General features: G+C 36.7%; 1 protein-coding gene across 1 annotated transcript in view; it reads left to right on the top strand.

Annotated features, from left to right (window-relative positions):
• LOC135786265 (sialoadhesin-like) overlaps positions 1-14,054 on the top strand; it is a 37,358-nt gene that overhangs the window by 9,067 nt on the left and 14,237 nt on the right. Inside the window, exons 5-8 of the mRNA XM_073814597.1 lie at positions 9,035-9,250; positions 9,369-9,716; positions 12,066-12,323; positions 12,437-12,784. Coding sequence (XP_073670698.1) covers positions 9,035-9,250; positions 9,369-9,716; positions 12,066-12,323; positions 12,437-12,784 — 1,170 coding nt within the window. The remainder of the gene's footprint in view (positions 1-9,034; positions 9,251-9,368; positions 9,717-12,065; positions 12,324-12,436; positions 12,785-14,054) is intronic.

Raw genomic sequence — 14,054 nt, 5'->3', positions numbered from 1 at the left:
CCAAGGTGTCCGAATTCGCAAACAAACTATCAAACGCAACGCGGCGGAAACAGTGGACACGAGCCTTTTGTTGCTGAGAAGGCGATTGAACTCAGAAACAAACAAGCAAGCAAAGTTGTCTACGAAACTACAGATTCTTGAAAAAGATGTCACAAAGATCATTCGAACGACTACGCAATGGCCAGATGGGGTATGTGTACGGGACCGACCTTTTTAAAGATATGCTTAAAAAGAACTACAAGCGCGAGATGTCCAATCTACTATGTACTGTGATATACAAAGAGGCCAATGTGTGCATGCCTCCAAACTATTGCGAATCTAACTCCGGTCGTGTAACCAGACTCAAGGAAAAACAGATGGTGTGAAAATTATAGATGGAACTCTTTTAATAACATGGTACAGACAGTTGTACAGGCCCAAGAGGAACCCCGTGTGATTATTAGAAAGGCCCTAGAGATATTTTATGAATGTGACGAGGCCGAGTTCTACATCATCAATATCATACTTATGTCGGCCTTTGTAATTGACGTATGCACTGATATCCTTGTAAAGAAACGAGAAATTAATGTGTGTGAAATCATAGAAAATGCCGTAGATTTCATGTTTGAAAAGGGTCTTGGATCATGCATGCACTATCTATGGTATCTAGATAATATCATAACGGTTAATGATGACTAAAAAACCAAACCTGTGAGCCAATGGTATATTTTACGCAAGTTTTACAGTTGTTTTTTAGTTTTCCAAAAATTTCATTCTGTTTTATTTTTACTCAACATTATGATGGCAAGCCATGTCCGTCAACAAATGTATACATTAACAAAAACTACGTTCTAGTAGTTTCAATGTATGGTAACTGGTGGTTTTTCATCATTGATTTTGTATACTGCTTATGTTTTTGTATGTTTTGCTGTACCGGTTTCATAAAAACAAAATATACAAGGATTTTTTTTTGGTCTTAATGTCTGTGTTGTTACCATTAGAACATTTAGACATCTTGTTCAGGCAACGTGTGCCATTGCTCATTCTTCATATGTTTTTGCAAATCCACACAGAGAAATGTGAAAGATTAATAGAAATTACATGTGGCTACATCACATGTTTTTTCAGAGGCGTAAAAATAAAAGTCAACAGTGTTAGTATGGGAATCTAAAACAGCACATGCACGATATGATCCTAATTTTGTTACCTGACGTCTGTCACATAGTCAAAGATCATCTACTTCATGTCTCTACGAATCCTGACAGAGTTTTAGTTTCATATACACAACACATCAAATGTAAACCACGGTAAACTAAATACATTTGACAGCCAAGATCTCTAATTTTCATCATCAAACATCACTCACTTTTAAGGTACCGAAAGGTTTTTGTTTAATTTAGTTTAACTCAACACTGAAATTTTAGTTTAAGCACACAGAAATGCACAGATTTTACGTTTTCAGTATTCATGTGTACATCACATGGTGATTTCAGTCTCTACTAGATCGATGATCTAACAATATTAGCTACAAATGTTAGCTCTGATTTCACAAAACATCCATTTACATTCAAAACCTATGGATTCAACGCCTTAAAGTCATCATTTTATTTCGTTCACATCAACAGCACCAATATTTTTGAATGTGCAAACTGATTTAATTCGTTTTAAACATGTTTGTGCGGTTTCGGTCTAGATTTATAGAAAACTTCAGAACATGACACCGTTTTAACATTTACAAAATGAAACATTATACTTTTAAGTGTCACCCACGAGTATGTGTTACTGTGACAAATACTTTTGATTGTTTGGAAATTATATGAATGCAGAGAAACAACGCAAAAGTTTTGAACGTTAATATAATTTATAGGCGTCCTGATTTTTAAAAACAGTAAGCTGTAATGTTTCTTACACACAGATCTAAACACATCACAAGTCTCAATGTTTAATAACATAAAAACCTGTATGCAAAGGTTTGTTGGCGTATTTTTAGACACAAGCTGTTTATTTTCATCTTTAAACAAATGTGTATGACAAATGTTGTCCTGCCTGAACTGACACTAAGGATCGATGCCGAAATGTTAAATCTAAGTATTTGCAAAACAACCTTCACCGTCATATAGATGTTTTCAATCTAATGGTACCTGTTTAAATGTGACCATACTATTTCAAACATTACCAAGTTGTAGATGGTTGTGACTCAAGTTACAAAGGTTTTAACAAACATTACTGTTTGTCGCGGTGTGTTTCATCGCATTGCTGTTGTATGCAACAGACTCTCAAGTTTTATGTTAAAAGGATTACTAAAAATAAAAACCTAAGCATTCTGTATTATGTTGGTGCTGATGATTTTACAAGTTTACAGTTTCAAACATTTTTGCTATATTCGCCGTGAAAGATTTAGTAAATAAATCTAAAACATACACAGGGTTGAGGCGGTCCCTTAATCTTCTAACACGATTTTCAAGAGATTACCAACATGTATGATGTACTAACTGTCAGGGGATCTGTGATATTATTTTCTGAAGTAATTAGCTATCTAATGGCTACTGCACAATAACTTATGCGATAAAGAGTATGTTACATAAACTATAGAAACGAAACAAGATAAATTACAAAGTCACTGGCATGCGGTTTACACTTAAATAAATCACGCAGATGTTTAAAGTGAAGTTGTTACGCCCAGAGAGGAATGTCCCTAACTCCAGGACTCCTATCTCCGCCTATCCATTACAGTCATTAAATCGGCGCCAGTATGATTCATTCAAACACAATTGCCTAACAAGTTTCAAGAAACTATGGACTCCTACTGCTACACCAACACATTCGCGCTACCCCCACCCCAGAGCAATATGTATATGAGAGAACCTACAGTTGGACCTGTGCACTCAATAAGTCCTCCACAGTATCTGATGGGGGACCATCAACCTACAACAACAACACACCCCTTTGTACGGCTCAAGTAATGTCTGATGATGTTCCAATGGACCTGTGTCCCCAAGAAGGATACGACAATGCCTGATGAATCAATACACATTGCGTGTATCGATTCCACAGACTGTTTGGTTTCAAGATCATGAAACAGGCTTCGTGATACATCTGTTACAAACTTGATGACAAAAAGCTAATGGTATTCTGTAGAATCTTTAGAGACTATTACTGTGTGTTTGTGTGTGTTTACAATATCAAATAATGATCAAATTGCTGTTTGTGAAATGAACCGGTCGTGAAAAACGTTGTGATATTTCTACACTACAATGATAACAAATTATGTATTTCTATTACTTGATAAGAAATAAAACACATGTACCACTTTAAACATCTGCGTGATTTATTTAAGTGTAAACCGCATGCCAGTGACTTTGTAATTTATCTTGTTTCGTTTCTATAGTTTATGTAACATACTCTTTATCGCATAAGTTATTGTGCAGTAGCCATTAGATAGCTAATTACTTCAGAAAATAATATCACAGATCCCCTGACAGTTAGTACATCATACATGTTGGTAATCTCTTGAAAATCGTGTTAGAAGATTAAGGGACCGCCTCAACCCTGTGTATGTTTTAGATTTATTTACTAAATCTTTCACGGCGAATATAGCAAAAATGTTTGAAACTGTAAACTTGTAAAATCATCAGCACCAACATAATACAGAATGCTTAGGTTTTTATTTTTAGTAATCCTTTTAACATAAAACTTGAGAGTCTGTTGCATACAACAGCAATGCGATGAAACACACCGCGACAAACAGTAATGTTTGTTAAAACCTTTGTAACTTGAGTCACAACCATCTACAACTTGGTAATGTTTGAAATAGTATGGTCACATTTAAACAGGTACCATTAGATTGAAAACATCTATATGACGGTGAAGGTTGTTTTGCAAATACTTAGATTTAACATTTCGGCATCGATCCTTAGTGTCAGTTCAGGCAGGACAACATTTGTCATACACATTTGTTTAAAGATGAAAATAAACAGCTTGTGTCTAAAAATACGCCAACAAACCTTTGCATACAGGTTTTTATGTTATTAAACATTGAGACTTGTGATGTGTTTAGATCTGTGTGTAAGAAACATTACAGCTTACTGTTTTTAAAAATCAGGACGCCTATAAATTATATTAACGTTCAAAACTTTTGCGTTGTTTCTCTGCATTCATATAATTTCCAAACAATCAAAAGTATTTGTCACAGTAACACATACTCGTGGGTGACACTTAAAAGTATAATGTTTCATTTTGTAAATGTTAAAACGGTGTCATGTTCTGAAGTTTTCTATAAATCTAGACCGAAACCGCACAAACATGTTTAAAACGAATTAAATCAGTTTGCACATTCAAAAATATTGGTGCTGTTGATGTGAACGAAATAAAATGATGACTTTAAGGCGTTGAATCCATAGGTTTTGAATGTAAATGGATGTTTTGTGAAATCAGAGCTAACATTTGTAGCTAATATTGTTAGATCATCGATCTAGTAGAGACTGAAATCACCATGTGATGTACACATGAATACTGAAAACGTAAAATCTGTGCATTTCTGTGTGCTTAAACTAAAATTTCAGTGTTGAGTTAAACTAAATTAAACAAAAACCTTTCGGTACCTTAAAAGTGAGTGATGTTTGATGATGAAAATTAGAGATCTTGGCTGTCAAATGTATTTAGTTTACCGTGGTTTACATTTGATGTGTTGTGTATATGAAACTAAAACTCTGTCAGGATTCGTAGAGACATGAAGTAGATGATCTTTGACTATGTGACAGACGTCAGGTAACAAAATTAGGATCATATCGTGCATGTGCTGTTTTAGATTCCCATACTAACACTGTTGACTTTTATTTTTACGCCTCTGAAAAAACATGTGATGTAGCCACATGTAATTTCTATTAATCTTTCACATTTCTCTGTGTGGATTTGCAAAAACATATGAAGAATGAGCAATGGCACACGTTGCCTGAACAAGATGTCTAAATGTTCTAATGGTAACAACACAGACATTAAGACCAAAAAAAAATCCTTGTATATTTTGTTTTTATGAAACCGGTACAGCAAAACATACAAAAACATAAGCAGTATACAAAATCAATGATGAAAAACCACCAGTTACCATACATTGAAACTACTAGAACGTAGTTTTTGTTAATGTATACATTTGTTGACGGACATGGCTTGCCATCATAATGTTGAGTAAAAATAAAACAGAATGAAATTTTTGGAAAACTAAAAAACAACTGTAAAACTTGCGTAAAATATACCATTGGCTCACAGGTTTGGTTTTTTAGTCATCATTAACCGTTATGATATTATCTAGATACCATAGATAGTGCATGCATGATCCAAGACCCTTTTCAAACATGAAATCTACGGCATTTTCTATGATTTCACACACATTAATTTCTCGTTTCTTTACAAGGATATCAGTGCATACGTCAATTACAAAGGCCGACATAAGTATGATATTGATGATGTAGAACTCGGCCTCGTCACATTCATAAAATATCTCTAGGGCCTTTCTAATAATCACACGGGGTTCCTCTTGGGCCTGTACAACTGTCTGTACCATGTTATTAAAAGAGTTCCATCTATAATTTTCACACCATCTGTTTTTCCTTGAGTCTGGTTACACGACCGGAGTTAGATTCGCAATAGTTTGGAGGCATGCACACATTGGCCTCTTTGTATATCACAGTACATAGTAGATTGGACATCTCGCGCTTGTAGTTCTTTTTAAGCATATCTTTAAAAAGGTCGGTCCCGTACACATACCCCATCTGGCCATTGCGTAGTCGTTCGAATGATCTTTGTGACATCTTTTTCAAGAATCTGTAGTTTCGTAGACAACTTTGCTTGCTTGTTTGTTTCTGAGTTCAATCGCCTTCTCAGCAACAAAAGGCTCGTGTCCACTGTTTCCGCCGCGTTGCGTTTGATAGTTTGTTTGCGAATTCGGACACCTTGGCAGCATCAAAAGTTTCCACAGTTTCTGCAAAACATAAAACAGACCTCTGGTGTGTACGAATCCGACACGGTTGTTCAAATTGTTCTGTGATGTGTTAATCCGGGGTTACGTTTTTGGTAAAGGTTCTGTGTTCAGAAGGAAAAACTTCTCATATGTACTCATTCTTCGCTTCACAACCCCCGCAGCGTTGGTCGTTCGGTCCGCACCACGTGATAACATCCATTGCACACATACACGCGCACACACACACACATACCATATCCTCTGGGGGGGGGTTTACGATGTAATTCGTAAAGCTATAGACACTAATTCATCTTAAACCTAACCTAATATCAGATAATATGTTAAAATAGTTTATTTTTATTTTATTTAGTAAAAATTAAGGTTTACCTATTTAACGTAAGCCCGTGATTTTAATATTATGTAGAACCATGTCCTAACTGATGTTGTGTGTGTGGACGCACACAACCATGTTTAACAAAATGTCAAATTTGTTAAATGTTTTGTCTTTAAAGCAATGATTGTTGTCACGTATGTGACAACCTGGTTTATAACAACATCAAACGTTGATAAATAATATTTGCACCCGTTTCGTGGCCTCTAAGGGCTAACACAAGGGTTTATGTCATCATAGGATGTGTGATGAAATGTCTTAAAACTTCTAAGTTTCTTTAAATTACGAATAAGAAATAACATGCTTTAATCTGTATCTGAGTAATGAAGCCTGAAATCTAAATAAACCTATTACTTTTTGTCAATGGGGGCTGAGTTTCTTTTATTTTACCAACACTCCCTCTGTCCAGACATCTGGGGGGTTGTCTGCTGGTTGATAGCGGACTGGTGATAGAGAGAGAGAGAGAGAGAAAGAGAGAGAGAGACTGAAACTGTTCGTCCAAACAACAAACTTTTTCCACATCAATAAATATGTCGAACACTCGCAAAACAAGAAACACCCACTGGAATAATATGTTCAAGAACCCTTTTATTTTGACAATGTTTACCGTGTTACATTTATCGTAAATAGACATGTACACACTTGGATATTAGATGACATTAATGAATTAAACTCAGAATAGAGTGTGAAATGTCTTAAAACGTTTAAAAGGCTCTTAACGCCAGATATATGAGCGCATCAGCGTACGTTTTCTGGCAACGTTGGTACACGCATTCACATGTTTTAATCAGAGACTTGGTTAAAGAAAGTCCCAAATCTAAAATAAAACCCCTATTATACCGGAGCGGACAGAATTACAATTTATTGTGTAATAAACACATATTCACAGTTGATTTTAAGATGTCATTAATTTAAAACAAACTCAGAAAATGATATGAAAGTGTTTTTAATCGTTTAAAAGTTTCTTAACGGTGGATATGAACACTCATCCGCTTATGTTCTCTATTGTAAACGCCGGAGCGCGATCTAATGGTGTGATCAGAATACTATGTCTGAAAAGATTAAACTTTTATTTAGTTTAAAATAAATAACCTTTAGTCTAAAGAATGTGTTATTGGTGTCCCCGGTGGTTTTGGCACTGTTCATCGCTATACCACTGCTGAATATTTCATTAAATAATTTGTTACAAACAAATGCTTTATTTTTGACAGAGTGTCCATATTACATTTTACCATTAGAGTTTTAAAAGACTCTACCTAGATTACAAACCGACCCTGCTGTGAAATATCTATCACACACGGTCATAAGTTCATCATCAAAAACTTTGTGTCTTATCAGAAAAATACAGCTTATAGTTAAATAGATAATAACAGCTTTAAGTTTAACCAGTTACAACTAAAATATTTTATTCTTGCGTGACTTTAAAGAAGTCTCTTTACAAAACAAACGTATTATCAATTTGTATTTATAAGACACACGCAGTCAATTCCCCTAAATCTAAAAAATACTTTATTTTTGTCAGCGCAGACAATATAAGACTCTTTGTATAATATACACATATTCACACATGTTTTAAGAAGCCTTTAATTAAAAATAAAACCCCAAAATGGGTTGAATACGTCTTAAAAACATTTAAAAGTTTATTAACGTCAGATATAAGTTTTCTGTCACCATCGGTGCACGTATACACATGTCTTAATCAGAGACTTGGTTGAAGATTCCCCTAAATCTTAAATAAACTCCTATTTTGCCATAGTGGACAGAATTACATTTATTAACTTTATTTTAAAATGGCAGATATGACCGTTCACCCGGCGCTTTGTCATGCACCTACGGATCTTTAATATGCGTGAAACTAAAGAGCAGGTCATGAAAAGATTCACGGACCTCATGAACCGTTTAAAATTGTATTTAGTTTAGACTTTCGTCTAAAGATTATAGTATTGCCGGCTCCGAAGGTTATGGCTCAGATCATTGCTTAACTATACCCGTATACGGAATATTTAATTAAATAACTTGTGATGTTACAATCAAAAGTTTTAATCAGAGACATGGTTAAAGATTCCCCTAAATCTAAAATAAATTCCTATTTTGCCATAGTGGACAGAATTACATTTATTAACTTTATTTTAAATGACAGATATGAACATTCACCCGTCGCTTTGTCAGACACCGCTGGATCTTTAATACGCGTTAAACTGTAGACCATGTCATGAAAAGATTCCCGGACTTCGTGAACCGTTTAAAATTTTATTTAGTTCAGACTTTGTGTCTGATCAGAAACTATAGCTCGATAGAAAACATCGGCTTTAAGCATAGCCAGGTACATCTAATATATATATATATATATGATTAGTGATTGCCTTTAAATAAACTTATGCTGTTGCAAAACTTTAGATTCAACAACACACCCGCGGTGTGAAAGTCAGTATTGAGAAGCGCACGGGGCGAGCAAAGGAGGGAGGATGGTTGAGATCTGACATCAAATGTCAATAAACAGCAAAATGTCGAAACACGAGCCGTCATTAAACATGACACCATACGCTTGACATAAAACACACTCAGGAAAAACACTCACTCTAAATGACCGGCAATAAAACCATTAAATACTTTCTGTCTAAAGTTGACAACTTGTCCAGATTTTGATTGATGGGCCCGCCCCCCTGTCAAAGGGGTCATAAAACACGACCTGTCAACGGGTGGGGGAGGGGGTCATAAAAGTTTGACGAATGGTGTCCCGTTACAACTACTAACAACATTCATCTGGTACAGAAACCTAGAGAGGTTCACTAAAGGAATAACAACATGGAATCAACTTCACCTGCGGTCAGTCAGTCGTGATGATTTGGGAGTTTATAGATGTGATGCTGTAAGAGGATATGAACATCTTCTGTCCTCTCCTGATGTTTTTCTTTGGGTTGATGGTAAGTACACACTTATTTATTAATGACAATTTCAAACTCTTGGACTCGTTCTAGATTTCACGTTTAAGAATTAATTTGGTAAATTTCTGATGCCATATTTCTGTATTCTGTATTTCAGTGGTTAGACAGCAAGATTGGGAAGTGAATTACAGCCCTTCAAATGTTTGTGCATTAAGAGGATCAACAGTGAGAATAACCTGTACTTTAAAATATCCATCTGACCATGTGGTCAATAAAGCCTTCTGGACAAAATTTGCATTTGTACCTGGTGCAGAACCACCTAACCTGTGTTTGGACCCAGACAACAGAAGAGGAGTTCAGTGTCAAAGTAAAGATCAAGACACTCACAGCATCACGTTGACAGATGTGACAGAAGCTGATAAACACATCTACTACTGCAGATTTATAACAGACAAGGAGAAAGGGAAATACTCAGGAGTTCCTGGAGTTCAGCTTGATGTCACAGGTAATGAAATAAACCACTGAATCATATTAAAAGGAACGTGCACCCAAAATGAAAAATCTGTAATTTTTCATCCTCATTTTGTTGTAAACCTGTATGAATTTTCTTTCTCATGAACACAACACAAGATATTTTGATAAATGATGGTAAGCACACAGCTGATTGTAACCATTGACTTCCATAGTAGTGTAAGGCTAATTTCCTGAATAAAGAGAGCCCCTCCCCAAAGAACACAGCATAGGTGAACAGTGGGTGCCTGGGAAAACAACACTCTATGGCTCACAGTGGACTTCCGACCGATCCCACATTTGGTTTTCAAACATCACACCTCCAGACAGTCAGCTCCTTAAATCTCACTTACAAACTGTATATGAAATGCTACATTCTACATGCAAAAAGAACCTGAATCTGGTCTTGTTTGGTATTAAATGAAATGTCTCAATGGAAGTTTTATAATAGCCTCATTCATATGACAACAGAATTCAATGTTAAAGTGTAACAACACATTAGGCAAACTACACTCATCTTAGACATAAACCGATCACCCACTGTATGCAACTTCAGGACAGCCCTGAGTTTACAACAACCAATCAGTACCCAATTCCTGTATACTTTGTTCTCTCTGGATATTTTAGGAAAGTTTGTAGATGGTTCAAGTGGGATTTTCTATATTTAGAAATGAACCCCATGATGTTTTGTCTGATACAGCATCATGTAATTTATTTTACTTTGAAGAATCTATAGACAGGTCTTGGTCTTGTTGCCAAGTATGCAATACTTTCATTTGATTACATCTGTTTTTGGATTTTGTAATGTTTTAACTTTGAATTGATATGTGAATCGGCTTTTGAATTATGATCTTCCTAGCTGGCTAATAAATTATGTTTGGATTTATTCTGTGTTGCTACAAAAGTTATTGACATGACCAGTAAATTACGATGTATCCTTGTTACCGCAATGACTGAAATCATGCTAATACCAGACTAAAATACTAGATTAGAGGGCGCATAGTGGCACATCAGTGGAGGACTTTGGAGATCCGACTAGCACTTGGGATTAGTTTAAGTTAAATTAGATGTGTGGAGGCTAATAGTATATTTCCTGTTTAGAGCAACAAATAAATGTTGTCTAGTGGTTGTGACCCTCTGGTTAGAAATAATTATTGTAATAATTAAGTTGCACCATAAGGGGACTAAATAAAGTATGTTTAGAAATGAGCAAGTATAGGGAAGCCTTTTGAGCATATAGTCTAACCTCTAGCAGTGGCTAAGCCTGGTTCGATTGTGACCGTTTGCCTGCATAATTTTAAATATTAATAAACGGCCGGTGCGTGAGTCCAAAGTGACGTGTAGTCGAACGAATGGATGCAATACCAAGAAGGGCTAAATCAGAATAATCAGACATCCACCCAAATTCTGTAATTGTTAAAAGTAAAAATTTATCTGATTTGTATTATAAACAACAAGATTTTATCTTTTGGAGTCAGATAAAAGTACCTAAGTTACGTAATGTCAAAACGTCATCAGAAAGCGCCGGAAAAGACAGAACGCATAAGAATCCTTCGCCATGCCGGTTGGTTTCCGCTATTGGGCCAACGGATTCTTCCATTACAGTAGGAAAAACAAATATGATGGAATTCAACGGGAACCATTAACTGTGTGCTTACCATCATTTATCACAATACTTCCATTTGATTTTCCTACGGAAGTCAATGGTTACCATCAGATGCTTGCTTACCATCATTTATCAAAAATGTTTTCTTCTGTTCATCAGAATAAAAAAAATAATTCAGATATAGACCAACATGAGGATGAGAAAATGATAACATAATTTTCATTTTTGGGTAAACTATCCCTTTAACATAAAGAGGACCTGAGAGATTGGCTTTTTCTCAATTCTAAGAACGCAAAGAACGGACTTGCGTTCTCGTGGAGACTGGTCTTGCAAGGTGACCTCAGAAGAACGAACTCAGAAGGTCGCGAGAACACAGAACGCACTTGTGAGAATTGAGATGTGTGCGATCTTCCTGTTGGTCACGTGACCTCCCCAGATTTCAGCGCGCAAGTCTGCACTCCATGCATCCTTGATATCAAGAACTCATCCGGGTATTTTCGCGCGTCCTCTGTTCTTGTGTTCTTAAGAATTGGAATTGAACTTCGACTGTTAATGATGACATCGTAGAGCGAGGACGCAAGATCGCTGAAGAACGCATATTGAGAAACAGCCATTATATGATATAACTCCGGTCTGATATAATTCATAAAGTTGATGTTGTGATGATATTGATTAATAGGTGGATTTCAGTATGATGATTGACTATCAGAGAGTTTGTTGTTGTTGTTCTGCTGTCAGACCTGCAGGTGGAAACAAAGCAGATTGTGAAAGAGGGAGATTCAGTGACTCTTACATGTAAAACCACCTGCAGTCTGCCTGAAGAAACAACATTAATCTGGTACAGAAACACACAGAGATTCACTAAAGGAATAATTACATTGAATCAACTTCACCTGCGGTCAGTCAGTCGTGATGATTCAGGAGATTATAGATGTGCTGCTGTAAGAGGATCTGAACTTCTTCTGTCCTCTCCTGATGTTTATCTTAGTGTTGAGTGTGAGTACAAACTAATTTATTTCAAACTCTTGTACTCATTCTAGATTTCACTTTTAAGAATTAGTACAATTTGGTAAATTTCTGATGCCATATTTCTGTATTCTTTATTTCAGTGGTTAGTCAGCAGGATTGGGAAGTGAATTACAGCCCTTCATATGTTTGTGCATTAAGAGGATCAATAGTGAGAATAACCAGTGCTTTAAAATATCCATCTGACCATGTGGTCAATAAAACCTTTTGGACAAAAGTTGCAAATGTATCTGATGAGGAACCACCTGACCTTTGTTTGGACCCAGAAGACAGAAGAAGAATTCAGTGTTACAGTGAAAATAACGACACTCACAGCATTACTTTGACAGATGTGACAGAAGCTGATAAACGCATCTACTACTGCAGATTTATAACCGACAGAGTAGGTGGGAAATGGTCAGGAGTTCCTGGAGTTCAGCTTGATGTCACAGGTAATGAAATCAACCACTGAATTTTGATTTTGATAAATGATGGTAAGCACATAGCTGATTGTAACCATTGATTCCATTGTAGTGTAAGGCTAATTTCATGAATATCTTTATTTCATGAATAAAGATAATTTCATGGTGGTGATGGCGCAGTGGATAAGACACTCGCCTTTGGTGTGAGAGACCCGGGTTCGAATCCACTGTTAAACACCATTGTGTTCCTGAGCAAGACACTTAACCCCTAGTTGCTCCAGAGGCGTGCGACATCTGACATATCACACCCGTATATTCTTCCGTTGAGAGCTTGAATAATAAACACTCCAGCCCAGTTGGTGGCGATAATCCGCCTTTGCCAATTGCAAGAATACAAACAAGGTTCCCGGCTCGAAGAAATACCGTACCTCACAGCACCTCTGTGTACACAGAGTTTACTAAAAAGAAGGTTTTGAATAACTGACTTTGGTTGATTTGGCTTCCGCTCATCTTCCCAGTCAAGATGTAACGATCTGCGAATGCGACGTAAGGAGGGAGGAGAGTATACATGGATAGCTCCTAAAGCAGGGGTGTCCAGACTTTTTTGTGTGGCGATCTACTTTTAAAATGATAAAACCGACAAGATCTACCAGCTAAAAAACACAGTTAATTATTTTTTATAACACTTTAAATGCTTGTTAGGACTATACCTCTACATTGAATTTAGGGCTGTTACCATTACTCTATTCTTTTTGAGGAGTTAAAAAAAATCATTGAGTACATGTCGAGTATTCCTTAAAATAGCGGAGATGCGGTTTAGTGAAACAAACTAGAAAATGACAACAGTATTAGAAGCATATAAATTAGCGCTACGCTGCCTCGCGCTCTCTCTCTCTTGTTTGCTAGCTCGCACACACACACCGCGTGCATGGATCAGCTCCTGGGTGAAGGCAAGAATACGCATCCTGGTGAATCACTGCACTCTCCCACCTAGTCCATTCTCCCTGCTGCCAGAGTCTTGCCGCCCTGCTAACCTGCTCTTCCTCCATGCCTGCTCTGACCTCTTCCTGGAGTTGCTGGTGTCTTTCCTGACAAGAGGCTTTGGAAAGTAGCCCAAGCCCGCTTTGCATGTCACCACAATGCTGACTTGTGCCTTCTGTCTCAGGCGAGACTCTGCCAGCTCCACTGCTTTCCCAGCCTTACATTTCCTTCTTGACTTCTGGATGGCAGCTGAGTCTTTCAAGCTGGAGTTAAATAACTTTCCCAAGCTCTTGACAGGTTGCTCCTTGATGGTTGAGAT

Source organism: Paramisgurnus dabryanus, chromosome 4, assembly GCF_030506205.2.
Source record: "Paramisgurnus dabryanus chromosome 4, PD_genome_1.1, whole genome shotgun sequence".
NCBI classification, from domain to species: Eukaryota; Metazoa; Chordata; class Actinopteri; order Cypriniformes; family Cobitidae; genus Paramisgurnus; species Paramisgurnus dabryanus.
This window is presented reverse-complemented; position numbering and strand designations above follow the sequence as displayed.